Below are 22839 nucleotides of genomic sequence, written 5' to 3' on the forward strand. Positions count from 1 at the left end.
CAAAAAAATTCTAAGTGTCGAATTCGTGTGAAAACTGGAGTAATTCATGCTGTTTTTTTCAGTGGGAATTCAGAGAATCATCTCCCACACTGTGCACTACAGAGGCCACCAACGTGAATATTATTAAAAACAAGGAGTGGGGTCTATTCCTGCTGGAGTGGTTGAAATCAGCGCGCTGAGCGGACTACTCCGCATGCGGCAATTTGTGGCAATCGCTGGCCAGCCCTGTGACCCCCGCTGCGTTGGCTCTTTGCCCTCCTCCCCCCCCTCCCCCCACCCCACCCTGCCATGGCTCGAGCGCGGGCGCTGGTTCCCCGACCATTCCCAGGCTAGCCCCAAACCCCCCCTCTCGGCCCACCCCAATCTCCAGTTTCACCCCCCACCCCACCCCCAGATTCCCCACCCACACAGGCTGACCACATCCCTCCCCATCTCAGCCCACCCCAACTGGTCCCTCCCTCTTCCCCCCACCGATCCCTAAGCAGAGTGATAGCGGGACCCCCCCCCCCAGCACCACCAATCGCCCCCTAGGCCCCACCCCCTTGGCAATGCCCTGGCACTGCCCAAGGGCCGTTGACTCTTTGCCCCTTGGGCAGGTCCAGGGGGCACAGGCTGGCATTGCCAGGGTGCCAATTCCCAGGGGGCACCCCCTTGCTGCTTGACCCTCTAGGATTGCCCCCCCTTCACTCCAGCGGAGTTGGACCACTAGTTCCCCCATTAGTGGGGAGCTACTCTAAACCCCACTAGAGTGAACCACTCTGGCCGGGGGGGTGGAGGAGATGCTAGCGAGCCTGGAGACTTCAGTCTGCTAATTGCATTTCAATTATATGCAAATGGCCATTTAAACGATCTTTGCGCCTCCCCATCGATTTCCGGTGTGGATCTGACGCCGCCGGAAATCCTGCGCTGGGAGATGCTAGTGGGGTGCGAACCTCGGAAATTGGCCAACATGTGAATCTCACGGCCCGCTGCGTGAAAAAATTGGGGGTGTGGGGATTTTGTGATGGGGGGGCTGTTATTCCATGGTGGGGGAACGGGGTGTTCTGTGGTCAGGGAAGGGATTTCGCAGTGGTGATTGGGGGAGGGGGGTGGGGAAGGGAGTGGTTCCATGGATGGGGGGGGGGTTCTCTTTTCAATTTTAAGTTTTTTTCCATTGGGATTCTTAGATCTCTTAACACTGAGGTGTCTCCTCAAGAATTACTTCACAGTCAGGGAACACAGATCACAAATGTTTCTTCTCGGTCACAAAAATGCTGCAACAATTTCCCCAAGCGAGACAGCATTTTACTTTACTCTAGGATGCGTACCAGTATTGTTAGGTTTGCCTGAGGCTCTTGCAACATGTATATTGATTTTAGAAAACTACCTTTTAATTTTATTTGCATGAAAGAGAATGATGTCTCTGCTTTATATTTGAAATTTAAAACCAAGGCCCAGAAGATCACTCGCAGATCAGGTGCGTAGAGACATGAGAATTCCTCTCCCATTGAACCCAACCTTTAAAAATGGCTGCCCTGACATCAGAATTTTGGTCTGGGCTGTGGGGGGGGGGGGGGGGGGGCTGCTATAGGAGTCGGTGTGGGTGACCCAGGAAGAAATGAGAAGGTGCTGAGTGCCTCAAATCTCTAAAAATTGTAAAAACATAAATATTAAACCATAGAGAATCCCTCCAGCCCTCACACTCCCTACCCCACACCACACGCACTCTGCGCCTCCCATGCCACCTCATGACCTGTGCCCACTCCATGGACCTTTATCATCCCTATTCCAAATCATGCCCCTGTACCTACTCATCATCGTCCTTCCTACCCTCTGTGCAAACCTATGACCCTACCTACTACCCTTTTCCCTTACACCCATCGTGCCAACTCACCTGGTACCTACCCATGGGCAGACCTCAGGACATATGCCGAGGTGAGATAAAATAAAGTTCTCAATGTCTTGCAGACTTTATTATTTAAACTGATTCACAAAAAAATTATGATATCTGCATTCCTTCAACTGAATAAACTTTTATAACAGCAAATTCCATATAACAATGAGCATTGGAATTCATATCCCACATCAAAGAGTCTATAACAATGTTTAACTGTCCAATAAACAAACTGTGAAATGGCAGGCACCCTACTATGATAACAGATGACTGTGGAATCAGTCATGCAGCAGTAATCCAGTAATAGAAGTCCTCGGATTTATTTCGACAGATAGTTGAACCATGTTTTTAAACACTGTCAAAACTTTTTTCAAAGATTTAAAGGGCTGGACATTTAAAAGCCCTAAGCTTGTCAGCTCCCTTTGACAGATGCTTCTGATAGCTTTGAAAGTTGATTTTGACAGACCCCCTGTTGGCATTTTCAATTAGCCTGATGTATTTGTGCACCTATTTAATGCAATTGGTTTCTGACTTTTAACACTTCAAAAGAACACCTGACCTTGCCTAAGGGCACCCGACCTACCCCAAAGGGCACCTTACCTTCCCCGGGACCAGATCCATAGGGGAACCTTATCTCTCAAAGGGATGGCCTGGTTAACCAAACATGTCCTTCCCTGATTTAATCTGCATATGTCATGTTTCACACACTCGGCTTACCAAAATCTTACTTTAGTGAAGCCACTTAATGATTTAAATGGCTAGTGCCTTCGTAAAACACGCATGTGAAACTCAACCCACCCCCAATACAGTCCCTGCAAAAATGGGAAGTGCTATGCTCAGGGGCAGAACTTCCAATTTTTGGTCATTTCTGCCATGATAGATAGCCTCGTCTTGATGGCTAAAACTTGGCCAAAGTCTTCTATCTTTGCCTTTCTGTGGTACTATACCTGGATTGCCATGGAGTTACCCATCCATCATTTAATTTACATAATAATAGTTAAATTCTAGTATGCTGCTAATGTAGTACTTCCAAGTCATGTTATCTCAAGTGTCACGTATTTCACTGAAATTTCAATCATTCTGATAATACATCCAGGATGCCAGTGTTTTTGGATTCTCTTGTAAACGTGCAGCTTTGATCTCAGATATACATTTAGCTTTTGTAACAGCATTATCACAATCCGTTAGAAGTGGTTACTTCCATCTTCCTGTTGTGATGTTCCCTCATCTGCTACTTTTCTTTACTCATTAACAAATCGAGATAATAAAAACACATCAAATAGCTGATGAATATCTAAATAAAACTGGTTTTAGTATTTGTCCACATGACAAATGACAGGAAGGCTGTGTTGCAAGATGCCATTTTAAAGTTCAACCACATTTTACCATTTTAAAGTTTCCTGACCATAAGATACACATTAATTTCTGAGAATTGCTGTAGCAAATAGTTTTCTGAAAGTGACCACCTGAAAGGCACCAAATCTTTCAAAGAAATGTGAACATTAACATTTTCCATAGACATTAATCAAATGTCACTGAGGAGGGAATACAATTTGTCATCTGTTCACAGTGGCACAGTGGTTAGCACTGCTGCTTCACAGTGTCAGAGGCCTGGGTTCAAATCCAGCCTTGGAAGACTGTCTGTGTGGGGTTTGCACTTTCTCCCTGTGCAGGTTTCCTCCGAGTGCTTCAGTTTCCTCCCAAAGTCCAAAGATGTGCAGGTTAGGTGGATTATGCATGCTAAATTGCCCCTTAGTGTCAGGGAAATTAGCAGGGTAAATATATGGGTTGCTGGGATAGAGTCTGGGTGGGATTGTTGTCACTGCTGACACGATGGGCTGAATGGCCTCTTTCTGTAGGGATTCTATGATTTGAGCGCAAGTCTACCCCCGGCTATTAATTGGCCAGTTCAGGGAAAATTATCAGTGAGTGACTGTTCCCCCGACTGTGTGGGCTTATCAACTCCCATTTGAATCTGATGGCAGGTTCAGAAGACCACAGGTAAAATCCTGCTCCATGGGGTAAATTTGCATCCATTTTTATTCAACTTTTTCTAACAGTTGTTCCACTTGGAGCCTCTGAAGCTATTAATAAAGTTTGGTCAAAATTCTTTCAATTGACATGCTTTCTGTTTCAAATCCAGTGTTTGTGGATCCATCGTGAATACAACAAAACCCAAGACATTAAAGTGTAACTAAGTTAGGTTGGCAGCAACTTTTATCACAGATTTGAACGTGCAATGTATGTTGAGTGCTTTTGCATTGTAGCAATGATGATGTTGGAATGATTCGCTTTATTTTCATTCAATTTCCACGATACTAGTTGTGTGTATGTGAGAAACTGGTTGCAGATTGATATTATATCACTGAATTCATAGATTCCCTGCAGTGCAGAAGCAGGCCATTTATTGAGCCTGCACCGACAACAATCCCACCCAAGCCCTATCCCCGTGTCCAATGTATTTACCCCTGCCAGGCCCCCTGACACTAAGTGGCAATTTAGCATGGCCATTCCACCTAACCTGCACATCTTTGGACTAAGGGGGGAAACCGGAGCACCCAAAGGAAACCCACGCAGTCACGGGGAGAAGATGCCACGGACAGTGACCAGCGGCTGGAATTACCCAGGCTCCTGGTGCTGTGAGGCAGCAGTGCTAACCACTGTGCCACCGTTCTGCCCCTAATTAACACACTGTAATGAAGTTACTGCGAAAGTCCCCTAGCTGCCACACTCCGGCACCTGGTCGAGCACTCCAAAGGAGAATTTAGCATGGCCAATGCACTTAATATTGTTGAGCAACGATCAATTTATCACCTAGATTGGTGCAAACCTTGCAAGGGTGATGATGACATTCTGAATTGAACAGAACAACTTTTTAATTGCCGAACTATACTTGGGCCAATTCTCAAAAGTCACAGCTACTGAAAGCACAACTTGTCTGAATAGCCATAGCTATTTCATATTGAGCACCTTGTAATTCATACCAGAATGCCCCCTGGCATGGTGAAAGATAACATTCAGAAAATAAACGTATCAAATGGCAGGTGAGTAAATTAGAACATTTTGGCAATAAAATTACCCACAGTATGCTGAATGAAACAATAATCTCCCAAGGCATTTGCCTGGTTTCAGCTTTTATTTTTTTACATTTTTCAGAGGCTCACAGGCATCTTTCAGAAGAAAAGTGATCATTCTACTAGCAAGGGTACAATCATAGTACATTTTTATGTTTGTCACAAATTATTCTATTTGCCTATAACTGCAGTTCCAATTGTCTCAATTTCCAAGCACCGAGCGGAGGTGGAGAAGGAAACAGTAGAATATTTTCTTTCAATGCCAAGGTAAATTTTGAACACAAAAGGTCAAAAGTTAAAAGATCACATTTTTTTATGACAGTGAAATGTCAAAACAAAACTAATCCCAGAGCAACATTTAGGTTTTGCACTTCATTTTTATTTTGAAGGTGCAGAATTATTATTGCACACAGATAGTTGTGAGCTTTGAATCATGATCTTACGCTGGAAGATGTGCCTGAGTTAATATGAAGTGGAACAAAGAGCTAATGCCAGCTAAATGCCCATTTGGCTTTTGTTTCTTTCTTTGCACGGTTGGAAAGCACAGATTGCCTCAGTGAAAATGCTCTCACATACCGTGACGTTAAAGTGGTCAATCAGCGCATGCAGTAATAGAGAATTCTGAGCATCAAAGCACACATTTTAGAATTATACGGCACAGAAGGAGACCAAACAACCCGTCGTACACGTACTAACACTTTGAAGGAGTAATCTGATTATTCTCACTCCTTCCATTTTTCACTGTAACACTGCAATTTTGAAAATTACCACCCAAGTCTTCTTCTGCCATCCTTTTAAACTGTCCATTAGAGATCACAGCAACTCATTGAATTTTTTTTTAAATTACAACTCCCTTCTGGCTCCTTTGTCACAAAAAAATAATTTTATTCTTCCATGCAGAAATGATGAAGTCACACATTGATTTCAGGTGACTTGTAGACTTGTGAAACAACCACTAGGAAGTATGCATCATGCAATTATCAATAATTACTGTAGTTATTCTGTTCCGTGTAACCCTGCGTTGAATGCGCTCTCTGTCTGAACTGATTACACTGTAGATGTAACTGGATTTATTTCAAAGTTACTGCTGCTTGCTATTGAGTTGCATAATATAAATTGAGATAGATTGGACCAAACATAAGTGTCTGTCAGTGCCAGTTTGAAAATCAACTCCAATCTGACCTGACAACTCAGACAGTAAGGGCCAGATAATCCGAGCTTCAAATCGTAAGCCTGCCCCGACCCACCAGAGCTAGCTGGAATGTATCAAGACTTGCGAACAAAACTTTACTCGAATTTGACATAGATTTGGCACTTTTGATTATCAGCTCACACAAGCCATAAGAGAGGTTAGCATGAGGACTGAAAATATAACCGTAAGGTTAACAAAGAAACATAGAAGATAGGAGGAGGAGACCATTTGACCCTTCGAGCCTTCTCCGCGATTCATCACCATCACGGCTGATCGTTCAACTCAAAAGCCTAAACCTGCTTTTTCCCCATAACCTTTGATCCCATTCGCCCCAAGGCTGAAATTGAGGTTTGCAGTGATGACAATACAGAGTAAAAACAGATATTCCACCTGTCCTACAATTACAAATGACAAAAGTTGACTAAAATTATCTGGAGAATGGGTCTGCCATCTTGGGCTAGGATGGGGAGAAATTTATTCATTTTATTCTGAAAATTGTGCATCTTTGGACTTCTCTGTGGATGTTTAGCCATTGACTAATGCTGAAATTGATAGATTTTTAGACTCCAAGGGAATTTCATCGGTAAGTTGAGTTGAGGTAGATCAGCCATAATCTGATTAAAGGCTGGAGCATATTGCCTCATTCTTATTTTTCACTTTCTTATGTTGGTAGCAATCATACATTGATACCAATTACAGTAAGTTGATAGACACTGAAAAAGTGCTTCATAATAGATTCTCAGTTGAACTTTAAACTAAAATAACAATGTTTCTGTTAGAAATTAACATTTATATAAGGAAAATCAATGACCATCTCAATAACCTGGGGTGACAATTTACAGATGAGAAATTTTCTTCTCTCAGAGGGTCATGAGCCTTTGGAACTCCCTTCCTCAGAAGATGGTGGAAGTCAAGTCTTTGATGACTTTTAAGGTAGAGGTAGATAGATTCTTAATAACAAGGGCATGAGAGGTTAATGGGGTAGGCAGAAATGTGGAGTTGACATTAAAATCAGATCAGCCCTGATATTCACAGAATCCCTGCAGTACAGAAGGAAGCCATTTGGCCCATCGAGTCTGTACCGACCACATTCCATCCACATCCTATTCCCGAAAGCCCACACATTTACCCTGCTAATCCCCCTGACACTAGGGCCAATTTAGCATGGTCAATCAACCTAACCCGCACATTTTTGGACCGTGGGAGCACCCGGAGGAAACCCACACAGACTCGGGGAGAAAGTTCAAACTTCACACAGACAGTGACCCGAGGCCGGAATTGAACCTGGGTCCCTGGTGCTGTGAGGCAGCAGTGCTAACCACTGTGCCACCCATGCCACTCCATTATTGAATGGTAGAGCAGACTAGAGGGGCTGAGTGGCCTATTTTCGCTCCTAATTTGTATGCTCTTCGCACTACTTTAGCTGATTATAACATTCACATTGATTTTATATGATCTAAAATATTTAATCCTCTTTATTTTATGATCATTTAAATGAACTGAGCACAAATTGTGACAGAGTATATAAATTACCTATTTAACGAGGAGTCTTTATTTTAACAACTAATCAACAAACCTCAAGCTAAAGAACATCTTCATTCAAAGGAACAAGGGGAAAAACAATGAACAAAAATGGCGTCTTACCTTCCAGCTTCAAACGTGAACCATGTTGGGTCCCGCCCATATCGTCTGAGTGCGCTGAGAGGCCACGAGACCAGTTTTAGTCTGGGATTGTGGATGTCCCAAAGACAGATGTTCTCAAATGTTATCTGCAAAGTGCATTCCCCATGTACATCCAGATTAGGAGATGGCATTAAATATACATTGAACCTCTCTGAAAAAGCAAACCAAACAATTTATAGACAGGAGTGGCATCTGCCTTTCTGTGAGAGTTCTATTCTATTTGAAAGGATGCCATACTAAATATCTTTATTTGTTCCTACTCAAGAAATTCAAACAGCATAGTACAGAATTGGCAGCAAAGTGCCAACACTGAAAGTTCATGCACTGTCTGAACCTATGGATTTAAGCTGATTGTAAATATGGACCCAATCCTAAAATGGCTTATATTCTAAAAGAATATTCCAGATTACTGCTAAAAAAGACACATGTTGAAGTTTTGCATCTTGAACTCAATAGGATATGTGCAAGAATACCAAATGTGAAGGTAACAACAATTTAGATTTCATGAGAAGAGAGTGTTGACTGATTGACAAGTGCACTCTGATTGGTAGAGGCATTGCCATGGAGAATATACTAGGTAACTGGTTATTGATAGTTGCCAAGCAAAGGGCAAGGCATTGTGCATAATATACGCAGCTTCTAGCATACATAACTGTGCCACCCGACTGTGCAAGTCCGACTGATAACTTTAAATTGGTTGTCAGTGTAATTCTCAGCACACTCAGAATTGTTTGCAGAAAGAACATGTACACGCATTGCTCTGTTTTAACTGAATAATATAGGTGACAGCCATTCTCTAGCTCATTCTCCAAGGCAATGCCTTGACCAACCAGAATCAAACTGCCTTGTTTGAATTTAAACAAAGCTTGGCCATTCACTACCATCCCAAAATACGGCTTACAGAAACCTTCTTTCCAGACTTAAATATGGACTAGGGAAGTTCCCAAGCCAACAAACAGAAAGTGAGGGAGGCACCTCACCTAGTTGAAGAGCCACAGCAGGAGCTGACAGTCACCTGAGAGCAGTAATGTCCCAGAGGACATGGGGAAGATCTGGGGAAGACCTATTCCTGAGGTGAAAGAGAATGAGAAGGTAGCACACCCTAAAATAAACACCAGTTGTGGAAACAACAAGGGACACAGCAGTGAAACCTGTCTGGAATTAACTACTGGTGAATCAAGTGGGCAAATCCGAATGTCAAAATACATAAAAACACAACAGCCTGTTTTCCACCCGACTGAAAGGGAGGTACAGGATTACAGGAATTTGCAAACAGGTTACAACTCATGCTAGAAATAAGATTTGTCAATGTGCCCCAAACAAAACCATTCAGATCATTGGGTGCGGAAGTGGCCATAAAGGGTTAAAAGCTATACAGGCAGTGCACCCAAGCACTCAGAAAAGTTTGCATTGTACAAACAGCTCTCTCCAGCAGCTTCTGGACATTAACTCCTTCAACTGCAGAGACAATCCTCGATCTTCATTACCCCACAGCTCACCAGAAGCCATATGACTATTAGTAGTAACAATACCACCAAATGTTAGTGAACACCCATACCCCCTAGGTGATACCTAGCTGGAATTTAAAAGGGCAAATAAAAAGACTGGGAAAGGCACCAGGTTTTGAAACAATGCCTTCCCTAAATCAGATCTCAAAAGAACACAAACACATCAGGATCATAATGCAAGGCTAATTTGATGGAACCTGTGTTTTGCAACTTTACCACCTAAAGAGCAAACAATGAGAGAGCTAATGCTTTATCCAGAGTTTAATTCAGCATAGAACCACCTAATTATGAAACTTAAGCAGAGCATAACTCTAAGGTATACGGTTAAGATGTGAGTATTTGCAAATCAATGTGTGTGTATGGCTTTTTATTATTTGCCACCTTCTACTGAAATGTTCTCATTCTGCATGGTGGGGGAGGTTTTATCAAGACATGCATACATCAAATATTGATTTTTAATTCATCAGCTTGAAACAAGAACTGGACATCTAAAAAGACAGTTTTTTAAAAAACAAATTGAAGGGATTTCAACCTACATCAGGATGACCAGCACTAATTTATATTACTATATATATTAGACAGTCCAACCTTCAGCAGAGGCGAGAGCAAGTCTGAAAAACCCAAAGACAATGAACCGCCCTGGGGACTGTGAGAGACCTTCTTTCCTAGCCCAGTGAACAGAAAGCTATAGAAATCACCTATAGTATTCAACAGCTGAAGACAAACCATTCAAATGTCAATTGTTTTGGCAAAATACCTTGACTTTTAAGAGAGCTCCCCAGATAATCTAAATCGAGTTGTATTATTTTGTTTATTTATTAGTGTCACAAGTAGGCTTACATTAACACTGCAATAAAGTTTCTGTGAAAATCCCCTAGTCGCCACACTCCGGCACCTGTTCAGGTACACAGAGGGAGAATTTAGCATGGCCAATCCACCTAACCAGCACATCTTTCGGACTGTGGGAGGAAACCGGAGCACCCGGAGGAAACCCACGCAAACACGGGGAAAACGTACAGACTCCGTACAGACAGTGATCCAAGCTGGGAATCGAACCCGGGTCCCTGGCACTGTGAGGCAGCAGTGCTAACCACTGTGCCACCATGGCGCCCCATTTTGTATATTTGTAATATACAATTCTATTGGAATTACTGGTAGTTGGAGAGAGATCACGTGACCAGCCCAGGACTTTTGTATTATATTAAGTACATGGGTTTCTCAGCAGATTGAGACAAGGAGTTGAAATAAATGGAGCTCTTACATCTCTCCCTCTCTCCACACAACTTACATGCTGGGGACCTGACTATCAATTTGATTTTGTCTCCATTTGACAGTAGACAGAAATTTTAAAGAGAAGCACTCAACTCCACAGCCATATCTCTAGGAGAACAATGGACTCCAGCGTCTACATTTTCAGTCAGAAGGATCAACATAATAGAATTCTGCCTTCAGCCAGTGGAGACTTAAGCTACGAACAATGAACTATTTTTATTTCTTAGGGATGATAATTTGGCGAATTTCTCCTCACCTACTCTGTAACCTGTATTTACATTTAACTTCGGGTGTGTTTGTACATGTACGTGCAGAAGTCAGAGCATATTTTTATTATTTTTAACTTGCGTCCAATTGACCCCTCTGCACCTGGTTCTAACACTACCTTTTTAGTAAAAATGTCCCTCCCACATATTCTATTATTATTTTGTTGTCCTTACTTTGCAAATATGACCTCTGGCACTTCAATTCTACATAAAGCAGAAAAAATTATCGAATCCAATTTGTCCAAACTTTCCATGGATTTAAATACTTCTCTCAAATCCAATTTCAAGAGAGAAAAGATGCAAGATTGTCAGTCCTTCCATGTAGATTATTTCTTTCAACCGTGTAGTGCTTCCTTGTGCCACTCCAATAATCACACTTCTTTTCGACATTGGGAGTTGAAAATTGCACATGACACTCCAGATGTGGGCTCACCAGGGACAACTTCTGTTTGTATGCCATCTCCAATTTACATGCTATATCCTTTGTTTCTGTCCCAACTTTTTTAACAACTGGGAAATTGATGGTTTTGGGAGACCTGTTCACTAATCCCACCCCAACGCCCCCCTTCCCACCCCCAACATCTGTCTCTTGCTTTAATACCTCACGTGCATTCTCATCTAGTGCCTAATCAACATCAATCTTCTCTCTGCCAAATCTCATAACTTTATATTTTCCCCATGCAACAATGCCTGTCATTTCTACATCAAAGTTGAAGTGCACTTCTAAAAGTCCTTTTGAATTTGTGGACATCGATAGTCATCATTTGCTACTTAGTATCAATTTCAAATTTGGATACAATTCCCTCTTTAATTCATCACTGAAACTTGTGACATTCCACTGATATTTGGCTGCCAACCAGATACCCAACCAGGGACAACGACTCATTATTGTCCACTAATCAACCATTTGCCAACCTATTTTAATACATTTCCTATTCCATATTCTTAGGCCTTATGTTGTAGCCTAATAAGTATCTGTCATCTCCAAAAAGAAATCCTGTAAATTAATCACGAGTGACTTCCTATTCCTAAAACCAAACTGACAGTCTTGGCTTAGTTCCTACTCCTCCAGGTGCTAGGTTTATCCCTCTTAATATTTTCAAACACTTTCCCAACAGTTTAGATAAGTCTCACTGGTTTATAAATTGATTGCTCACTTCTCACTCAATTCTATGAAAGTGGAAGCCACAGGGGATATTTTCCATTCTACTGGGATTTGTCCCAAGTTCAGTGAATGCGGAGAAATACCCTCAAAAGCACAGAAAACATTTGAGCCTGGGGTGAAAGTTGTCAGAACAAGAAGACTTACTTACCTTGAGCTTTAATAACCTACCCAATCGGTCCTCTCTTGTGATTTTAAAATGTTTCAATCTATGCTCAACTTTAAACTGGATCACATTAAAAAAATTATTTTTCATTCACTTAGAGATTGGAGACATTTTCAAAAGCCATATTTGAGTAAAATTAACTGGTTGTTTTTCAAAAGAGATACCACGTTTCCATACTCAATTGTGTCTATGGAATAAAACTAAATTCAGGGCAGTACACTAACTACACATTTTGACTTCTACTTCTAACTACTTTTAAATCTCAAGTAAGTGTATGAAGTTCAAAGGGAAGATGGTTATTAAATTTTATAATTGGAATTATTTTAAATAAAATCAATTCGATTATGAAAATGAATAAAGCTTCCAATTATCAGGATTATCATGTAATTTGTTGATACTTACTAACATCTTTGAAAGTGAGATGGTTGAGAAAGAGAGGGAGACAAATAAATAGGCAGAGTTCCAGGGCAGCATTTAATGAAGGAAATGGGTGTCTCACCTCTCCTGTCCCCATCCCATATTCCCTGGACTGGAAAGTTGGTGAGGGTCCCACGTCACCTCTTTCCAGGAAGGCCTGCTCCAGTAAGTGCCAAACAGGAACAGAAGACTGAGGGGCAAAGGCTCCACCCACTAAGATCGACCTGCCAGTCAGAGGCCAGCTCCTTTTCATTGCTCAGCAGCACTAATCAGGATGTTGTGGTTGCTGCTGGTACTACATCGACGTGAGGCCCACCATTGTCTTGTATCTAGGCCATAGGAGATTGATGATGGGAGAGGCTCATGGGGTGACAAGGGAGGGACGAAGGAGGTTGTCAGTATGGGCAGGGGGTGACTTTTAGCAGGACTCCCCTCTTCCTTGATCAACACAAGGGATTTCCCACCGTCTCCCTCCTTGGAAATCTAGAAACAAATACACTAGGGATTGCTTTTGGGCTTCCTGTAGGATGAGTACCCCACTGCCTGATGGGTGAATACCAGCGGCAGTGCCTGGGGCCTTAAATGATCAATTTAAGGATCTCAATTGGCATGGGGACTTCCTGCCATGGACTTATTTGGGGGGGTGGCAAGAAGACTGTGCAGTACTAACCTGTCACCCACCCACCTGATTAAATATCCCTCTTCACCAAATTTGCCATGCGGGAGAGCATTAATCTCCCCCGATAATACCGAACCCAATAATAAAACACTAAATTTAATGTTTATAGCACTCCCTTAAGAAATTATAATCTATTCTTCCAGACATGGGATGCCCTCAGTCTCACTCAGTTTTATCAATGGTATTTCCCCACTTTCAATTCAAGTATCCATCACTAAAAAATGCTATTTTTGATCCCCTCTGCCCTGCCAAGTTCAGATTTCTCCCCCCGCATGGTTGTACTGTACCATAGGATTTCCCTCAGCAGAAATATCAGACCAAAGGATCCTCCCAGTATGTCAAGCACCAGATCAAATCCATGATGATAGACCCAATATCCTTGTGCTTTTTTTGGCAAATTCCATTGGATGATTTGCCTTTGGGCAGCAAATAAATATCATAGCTGATGTCACTAGCAAGTGATACATACCTGTTTGCTCTCTCTGAACACCAGCTGTCAGCAAATCAGGTTCCCCCAGGGTGATATCGTTGATTCTGCTTCCCAGACACTCCATACGGAGGAGTTTGCACCATTCCTCAGCCTCAAGCTCTATGAAAACACACAGAGTTAAAGCACCGCAATCGATCTTGGGAATATACATTGCACAGCTTTGTCAGCAGAGACACAATGTTACTTCACATGCATTAGCCTCAAAACATTAAACCACTGACTTCAAATCTGAGCTAATATTTCAAAAAGTATGTTTGCATCTGAGGTCCAGTGGTGAACAAAGTCACTAAAAGCTTTATGATCGTAATTTTGTTCTCGGTTTCAGAAGGCAACATTAGTCTCCCACGGCCTTTGTATCACAATAACCTAAAAGGTTAATATGAATATTCAACAAAGGCCTTTTGAATGTTAATATTTGCCTTCAGAATAATTCTTCATTCATGTGGGGGGCCGTGGCCAGCTGCACAGGTTCTTCCCATCATCTCGATGATCATCGGACAGTTTAAATGTGCAAAAATCTCTGGAATAGATGCTATTTTACAATCCTTAATGATGAAAGGAAATGCAGGAGAGGATGAAATATATCATGGGCAGTAGCACAAAACATGCAATTGTTTATGACTTGTCTGATTTTCTTTTCTCTTTCAATAGCTGGGCAGAGTATAAAATGCACTTCACTGTCCATTTTAGACTCCCACCCCCAGATTAATTTCATACCTCAAAGTTTCGCTGGCCACCAGAATGCAAGCACAATCATGGAATAGTACAGTGCAGAAGAGGCCCTACGACCCATTGAGTCTGCATCGATGCACAAAATGCCCTGACCTGCCCACCTAATTCCACTTGCCAGCACTTGGTCCATAGCCTTGAATGTTATGGCGTGCCAAGTACTCTTCCAGTTACTTTTTAAAGGATGTGAGGCATCCCGCCTCCATCACCCTCCCAGGCAGCGCATTCCAGACCGTCACCACCCTCTGAATAAAAAAGTTTTTCCTCAAATCCCCCCTGAACCTCTCATCTCTCACTTTTAACTTGTGTCTCCTTGTAACTGACCCTTCAACTAAGGGGAACAGTTGCTCCCTATCCACCCTTTTCCATGTCCCTCATAATCTTGAACACCTCAATCAGGTCACCCCTCAGTCTTCTCTGTTCTGATAAAAACAACCCAAGGCTATCTAATCTCTCTTCATAACTTAAATGTTCCATCCCAGGCAGCTTCCTGGTGAATCTTCTCTGCACTGTCTCCAGTGTGTTGACATTCTTTCGAGAATGTGGCGACCGATGAATGACCATCAGAAGCAAGCAGATGCCTACTTATCTTTCTTACTTGCTTTTCAAATGCTAACTTTTCTGTTGCCTTCAAATAAGTATGTTGATGAAACTGGTTGATTCTCAACAACATTCCTTTCTGTAACCATCCTGTGCTGTTTTGTTAGAATTTATTAGGCTTATATATCATTCTGTTTTGCATGAATTACAAAAGAGATACAGTCCCCCAGTAGTTGGCAGAGAAGGTAAAAAAAAATCATAAGTAGGCTTACATTAACATTGCAAATGAAGTTACCGTGCAAAAGCTTAGTTGCCATGCTCCGCCACCTGTTCGGGTACACCGCCGGAGAATTTAGCCTGGCCAATGCATCTAACCAGCACGTCTTTCAGACTGTGGAATGAAACCCATACAGACATGGGGAGAACGTGCAGACTCTGCACAGACAATGACCCAAGCCGGGAATCGAACCCAGGTCCCTGGCACCACTTCTATGGACGCTGGTCAGTGTTTTCCAACTATTTTTTGTTGTTACTATTTTTGAAGTTGTAATAGGGAGATAAAACGGTCAACAAATGGTAAAATCTAAGCATTTATTTCACAACTTAAACAGCTCAAGATTAATTGAGAAGTACATGACACCTACCTGACTCACATGCAAAAGTTTTTGAAGTATCATCACTGAAAATGATGAGTACAGCATGCCTCTTAGTGCCCTTTGGTAACCTTGTCACATTCTTTATATTACTGAGGTCTGTTACCTGAAAGATCAACATTTTACAGAACAGATTAACAACTGTTATGAAGAAGTCATTTTCTTTATTCCTGGAAAAGGGGGGAATGTAACCCTGGAGACACTAAAGAGCACTTTAAAAGGCTTTGGTGCAATTTGTATTCGGGAACAAATGTTTTACATTTGCAAGCCAAACATCAGAGATCAAATGCTTGCCTTAGGAAACTCTGCTAGTGTGAAAAGGAAAATATTGTAATAGAAAATAGGGCAATTACATACCTCGTACCTTAATAAACCACATTACATCTATTCTGTCTTGTATCTGGGAATAAATTGGACATTTATACATCATAACAATTTGTGTCACATTTCTGTGGACTGGAACAAATGTCCCCAAGCTGATGGGTGGTGATGAGATTATGAGCGAGGGTGGCAATGCTAGGAAGACAGCAGACATAGGGAACAGAATATTATTCAGATCTGTTCATAAGAACTAGGAACAGGAGGAGGCTATCTGAGCCTGCTCAACCATTCAATAAGATCATGGCTGATGTTTTCGTGGACTCAGCTCCACTTACCCGCCCGCTCACCATAACCCTTAATTCCTTTACTGTTCAAATATTTATCTGTCTTTGCCTTAAAAACATTCAATGAGGTAGCCTCATCTGCTTCACTGGGCAGGGAATTCCACAGATCCTCAACCCTTTGGGTGAAGATGCTCCTTCTCAACTCAGTCATAAATCTGCTCCCTGTTATTTTGACACTATGCCCCCTAGTTCTAGTTTCACCCACCAGTGAAAACAACCTCCCTGCTTCTATCTTATCTATTCCCTTCATAATTTTATATGTTCCTATAAGATCCCCCATCATTCTTCTAAATTCCAATGAGTATAGTCCCAGTCTACTCAGTCACTCCTCATAAGTCAACCCTCCCAACTCCAGAATCAACCTAGTGAATCTCCTCTGTCACACCTCCAGTGCCAGTACATCCTTTCTCAAGTAAGGAGACCAAAACTGGACACAATACTCCAGGTGTGGCCTCACCAGTTCCATATAAAGCTGAAACATAACCTTCCTGTTTTTAAACTCCATCCCTCTGGCAATGAAGGACAAAATTCCATTTGCCTTCTTAATTCCCTGCTGCACATGCAAACCAACCTTTTGCAATTCATGCACAAGGACACCCAGGTCCTTCTGCACAGCAGCCCATGCAGCAATTTTTTGCTATTTAAATAATAGTCCATTTTACTGTTATTCGAACCAAAATGGATGACCTCACATTTACCAACATTATATTCTATCTGCCAGACCTTTGCCCACTCACTTAAACTATCTATATCCCTCTGCAGACTTTCAGTGTCTTCTGCACACTTTGCTCTACCACTCATCTTAGTGTCACCTGCAAACTTTGACACACTACACTTGGTCCCCAACTCCAAATCATCTATCTAACATGTAAACAATTGCGGTCGCAACACTGATCCCTGAGGCACACCACTAGTCACTGATTGCCAACCAGAAGAACACCCATTTATCCCCACTCTTTGCTTCCTGTTAGCTAACCAATCTTCTATTCATGCTTCTACATTACCCGTAACATGGTGCACCTTTATCTTATGCAGCAGTCTTTGGTGCAGCACATTGTTAAATGCCTTCTGGAAATTCAGATACATTGTATCCACAGGTATCCCATTGCCCACTGCGCTCATAATGTCCTCAAAGAATTCCAGTAAATTAGTTAAACATGACCTTCCATTAATGAACCCGTGCTGTGTCTTACCAATGGGACAATTTCTATCCAGGTGTCGCGCTATTTCTTCCTTGATGATAGATTCAAGCATTTTCCCTACTACAGAAGTTAAGCTAACCGGCCTATAGTTACCCGCCTTTTGTCTACCTCCTTTTTAAACAGTGGCATCACATTTGCTGTTTTCTAATCTGCTGGAACCACCCCAGAGTCCAGCGAATTTTAGTGAATTACTACGAGCGCATTTGCTATTTCCTCATTTAAATGTTCCTCATTTAACAGCATTAATTACCCTGCTGGAATTATAGTCACATCCACGTCTGGATTGGTGAAAAAGAGTTTGTGCCACACTTCTGGTAAACTAAGAGTAAAAATCAGGAGGACAACCAGCAAATTTCCTGCAGTGAGATCAAATCATAAGATTGCACTTCATATTAAAATACATAAAGAGGTGCAAGGGAGCAAAATTCAAACAGCTAATATGGGTCTACCTGTGGCAGCACTGTTTCAATATCCGGAACTTTGCATTTTTAATGTCTCTTCCTTAGACAGTCACAGGTTTTGATGGGTCTTTGAACTATAGGAAATGCACTCCCCTGACAGAGATCTGTTTGTTTTTTCACCTTCACCTTGGAAGTGGCCTTGCATTTTTAAGTAATTTGTATGTCACATTTCAAAATACAAAATTCCCAGTCAGTTGAAAGTTGAAATCAGATGTTCAAAACATAAAGCAGCTTAGCCTTGGTGATATGCTTAATACAAATTATACTATTGAGTGGCATCAGATTCCACTGCTCATCAGGATTATGAGATCCTCACCACAAGCCAGATAGCTGTTATAAATCACACTGTCATATGTTCTATTTATATACTTCATTGTGAGATAATGCATTTGAAATGTATTGGGGTAATTTTTCTTTTTAAATAATATCTTTAGTGAGACAGGAGAGTGGTTCAATGGTGCCACTGAAGATGGAATGAAAAGGTCATGTATAATTACTATCCCGTTGAAGCTAATGTTACTGCCCTTGCACCTGAAGATTCACACTGGAAAGCATAGAATGTGTGAATCAGTGTGAATATTATTCTGTGCTTCAAGAATAATTTTTCAGGAAAAAAAAATATTTTACCGTAGACATTAGAAAAACAGCTATTTCGTTTTGATTGATGAGAGGTCACACAACACCAGGTTATAGTCCAACAGGTGTATTTGAAATCACAAGTTTTTGGAGCGCTGCTCCTTTGTCAGGTGAAATCCTGACTTCACCTGACGAACGAGCAGCGCTCCGAATGCTTGTGATTTTAGATAAACGTGTTGGACTATAACCTGGTGTCTTGTGACCTCTCATCTTGTCCACCCCAGTCCAACACTGGCACCTCCACATCATTTTCATTGGACACCTCAATACTTCGCTCGAACACACTTTCAATCTAAATCATCTGAAAATAAAGTTCAGCTTCAATTTACGTTCTTCAATCAGCTGTGGTTCTCATTAAATGCCAAAACCTTTGACTTCAACAGCCAATTAAATTCCTATTTCTTGATTTTTCAGTTTCAATTGTGGCTTCCTGCCATGCTAGTATACATTAAGGTCACCCCAACACTGGCCAAGCCAAGTGTTGACAAGCTCCAAAAGTACACAAAGAAGATGCTGACTAGATATAGAAAATTACTCCTTATAGTAATAATAGATGATGGTGTGACCATTTTGCCGCAAAATGTTAATGTGTATGGTTCAAAGTCTACATGAGCCACAGTATAAATCACAAAAACTACTTCAGAAACTACTGTTGAGTTAATATGCACCACAGCTTACACATGATTCTAATTGATGCTCATAATTCCTGAATTAGATTTTTAACTGCAGCAGGAGAAAACAATATGCTAACTTAACATCCACTATTTCATTAAGAATGCCAAATTGTTTTATTAATATCCACCTTACTGCTTCTACTGATCTCATTTGCATTCCTCTGCCTGAGATTAGAAGAATCAGCCAACTTATTGCAGTTGATTATTGTATACCACTTATACCAAGGAGAGATCCGTGAAACATTCAGCCTGTAACTCAACTAGATTTTGAAGCATACACACTAACGTTTCACTGAAAGAGAATCTTTTATTTTTCTTGCACCATTCATGACCTCATGGTGCCTTCAAATGCTTTGTAGTCAATGAAATGCTTTTGAGGTGTAGTCACTATTGCAATGTAAGAAAGGCAGCAGCCAATTTTCACACAGCAAAATCCCCAAAACACCCCGATCATCTGCTTTATTAGCAATGATTGAAGGAATAAATATTTGATTAGCAACTGGGGAAAAGTCCTTTCAGATATGCCATGTGATCTTTTATGTCCACCCGCAAGGCAGACAGAAGCCGTTTAATGTCTTATCCCAGAGATGATACCTCCAACAGTGCAACATTCCTCAGCGCAACATTGAGAGTGAGAGTCTGAATTTTGTGCCATTGTTTCTGAAGTGAGACTTCAACCCATCACTCAGAAGTGAGAGTGCTATTGTCAAGCGCAGGGTGACACAATTTCATACTTGGATCTTATAATGATATTCAAAGTGTGCTGCCACTAATAACACTACCAATGGACAGCTTATGGATCAGCAGGGCAGTGAATCTGGTCAGATTGTCATTATTTAAAGGAAAGCCCATGTTTCTTGGAGGAGGTGAATACTACAACTTGTGCATTGCATTCTGCTGACAAGGTGACTGCAGAGAAAGGATCTTCGATTGTGACATTCAGGGTGTTCGAAAGTAAGTGAACAGAAGGAAGGACTTCCTCTTCCCCAGTAAGGATCACTGAATGAATTTTTTAAAATTGCTTTCTATTAAAAACAGGTGGCAGAACATGAAAAAAAAACAAGAGCCTTGTTTCCAGTAGCCAGTAACAATGGAGGAAAAATAACAAATAACAACAATCCTTCTAAGTTAAATTCTCCTCTTCATACCCTTCTTCATCACTGCCCAGCCCCACCACTACCAAATCTTCCCTACCCTTCTTGCCCTCTCATACATCGCATTGATATCCTGCAGTCATGTTGTGGAGTGTAGAGATGTCCAGACTTCTACTGCATAGCACTAATACACTGCAGTCATTCATGAATTTTGGACACTGCAGCTTTGCCTTCAAGAATCGTTACTAACGATATTTATAGTTTGTCTCCAGATCTTGTCCTCTCCAGATAGGATCATGGTGCTCATACAGTCTGATATTGTGCAAATTATTGGCCTACCGCTTCAGAAATGAGACTACAGTGTTTTCACTGCTGAGCCTTACTAAAAAGCAAAGTCAGAGAAAGGCAGCAAATGTTCACGTGCCTGTTGACACAAAGTAGACATTGAGATGTAGTTTCAGGACAATTTGAAGGGATGCAGGGCAGCATTTTCACTGATCTGAAATGCAAGGAGTGGGTGGGTCAGAAAGTCAGGGGAAACCTGCCATTTGTGATTCCCCAACAGAATGTGGACCAAACTGCAAGTGGAGTGGGGGAAGGGATGAATCGGAGCCCGGTGCTGGTGGGAGGTAGAAAGCATTAGAGGGAAGACACAATCACCAGGGCTCATCAGGCAGCCCCTTGGATCCTGGAGTCATATCTATGGTGCAGAATCACTTATTAAAACCATGTGCAGTCACAATATTAGACGATTACACAAAATGCATTGAATATAGCAGCAGGAAGATCCCTATATAATCGTATTTATTTATTAGTGTCACAAGTAGGCTTACATTAACATCGCAATGAAGTTACTGTAAAAATCCCTTAGTCGCCACACTCTGGCACCTGTTTGGGTACACTGAGGGAGAATTTAGCATGGCCAATACACCTAACCAGCATGTTTTTCGGACCTTGGGAGGAAACTGGAGCACCCAGAGGAAACCCACACAGACATGGGGAGAACATGCAGACTCCACATAGATAGTGATCCAAGCCGGGAATTGAACCCAGGTCCCCGGAGCTGAGGCAGCAGTGCTAATCACTGTATCACCATGCCACCGTATATGCATTTACTGCAAAAGATAACTTAGTGCGATTGTGCTGAGAAATGGATTGTACTGAGATGTTAAGAGAATATTTGGCACAAAGCAGGAATTTTACTGCCCACCCGCAGAAAGATCCATTGACCTCGGGTGGGATTTTACGATTTCAGGGCAAGCGAGGCCGCTAAATCCACCCATTATGTCTTGAAGGATTAGTGGGTGATAGCATTGAACAGGCAGTATGGCATCAGCCTTCTGTTAACTCCCATGAGACATTCTGCTGTATTGAAGCATAATGTCATCTGATTCAGTACCACCCATTCTGCACTATTTGCAAATTCAAATTTTAACCCTATAACATCTGAAGTAGTTAACGCGAGCTGTCCTTGAGGTGTACTTTAATGTCTCATATGGGAAACGTCATTGTAAGGAAGAACAATACATCGGGAAAAACAGCTTAGAAGGTATCCGTTGCCAAGTAGCAAGAAACAGCTTCAAAAAGATTTAGACTGCTACAATATTTCTTCCTTTGTCAAATGTTCATGCGCTGTCATTTGAACATAGGCTATAATTATCCATTTGGGACCAATGTTGTCTCTGTTATCCTCAGACGATACATCCCAAGAGGAAGACATTTGTTACAGATGAACTTAACTGTGCAAAGCATGACTAACGTTTGAAAGTTAAACAACAGTGTCAACCTTTTTCCTTAATTTATATGATTAATTTTGACAGACATTAGTGAAATATAAGCATTACAGGTGACATCAGGTAACACATCATTAAAAGCTTGTTAGAAGCTACATTTCTGGTTTCATTTAGTTTCTATTCATTTTTAAATGTTTTACATTATTTCTTTCTGCTTATCAAATATATTGAAGGCACAGTACAGTAAAAATTCATTTTTATTAATGAGCACTATATATGACAAATTTGAATTACTCCACAGGTCCTCCTCCCTGCATCCCTTCATTTACCACTTCCTAACATGAAGGTAGTGGCCCATGGCACAGTTCTGAAGGAAGTGGTGATTTGCCTAAGCGCTTCATGTCTTCACTGAGACAATGAGTGACAGGGAGCTCTGTGGGTGACATCATAGCTCAGTACAATCCATTTCTCAGCTACTGCTGACTCTCCACATCAAATCATTCAGCAACATGATCATGAGTATCCTCACTGATTTATTCATCTTTCTTATCCCAAATCCAGCTGTATTTTTCATAATGATGAGCTACACTTTAACTACAAGAGCCTGTCAATAGTTACTCACAGCAACATAAGCTGTTTACCTGGGTGTTAATCACACTGCCATTTGTGG

General features: G+C 41.6%; 1 protein-coding gene across 1 annotated transcript in view; it reads right to left on the reverse strand.

The window, feature by feature from the left end:
- LOC144508290 (docking protein 5-like) overlaps nt 1–22839 on the reverse strand; it is a 416872-nt gene that overhangs the window by 117990 nt on the left and 276043 nt on the right. The window contains exons 3-5 of the mRNA XM_078236106.1: nt 15696–15810; nt 13762–13881; nt 7784–7973 (exon numbers count right to left, since the gene is read on the reverse strand). Coding sequence (XP_078092232.1) covers nt 7784–7973; nt 13762–13881; nt 15696–15810 — 425 coding nt within the window. The remainder of the gene's footprint in view (nt 1–7783; nt 7974–13761; nt 13882–15695; nt 15811–22839) is intronic.

The sequence above is a fragment of the Mustelus asterias genome, chromosome 20, assembly GCF_964213995.1.
Source record: "Mustelus asterias chromosome 20, sMusAst1.hap1.1, whole genome shotgun sequence".
Classification (NCBI taxonomy): domain Eukaryota; kingdom Metazoa; phylum Chordata; class Chondrichthyes; order Carcharhiniformes; family Triakidae; genus Mustelus; species Mustelus asterias.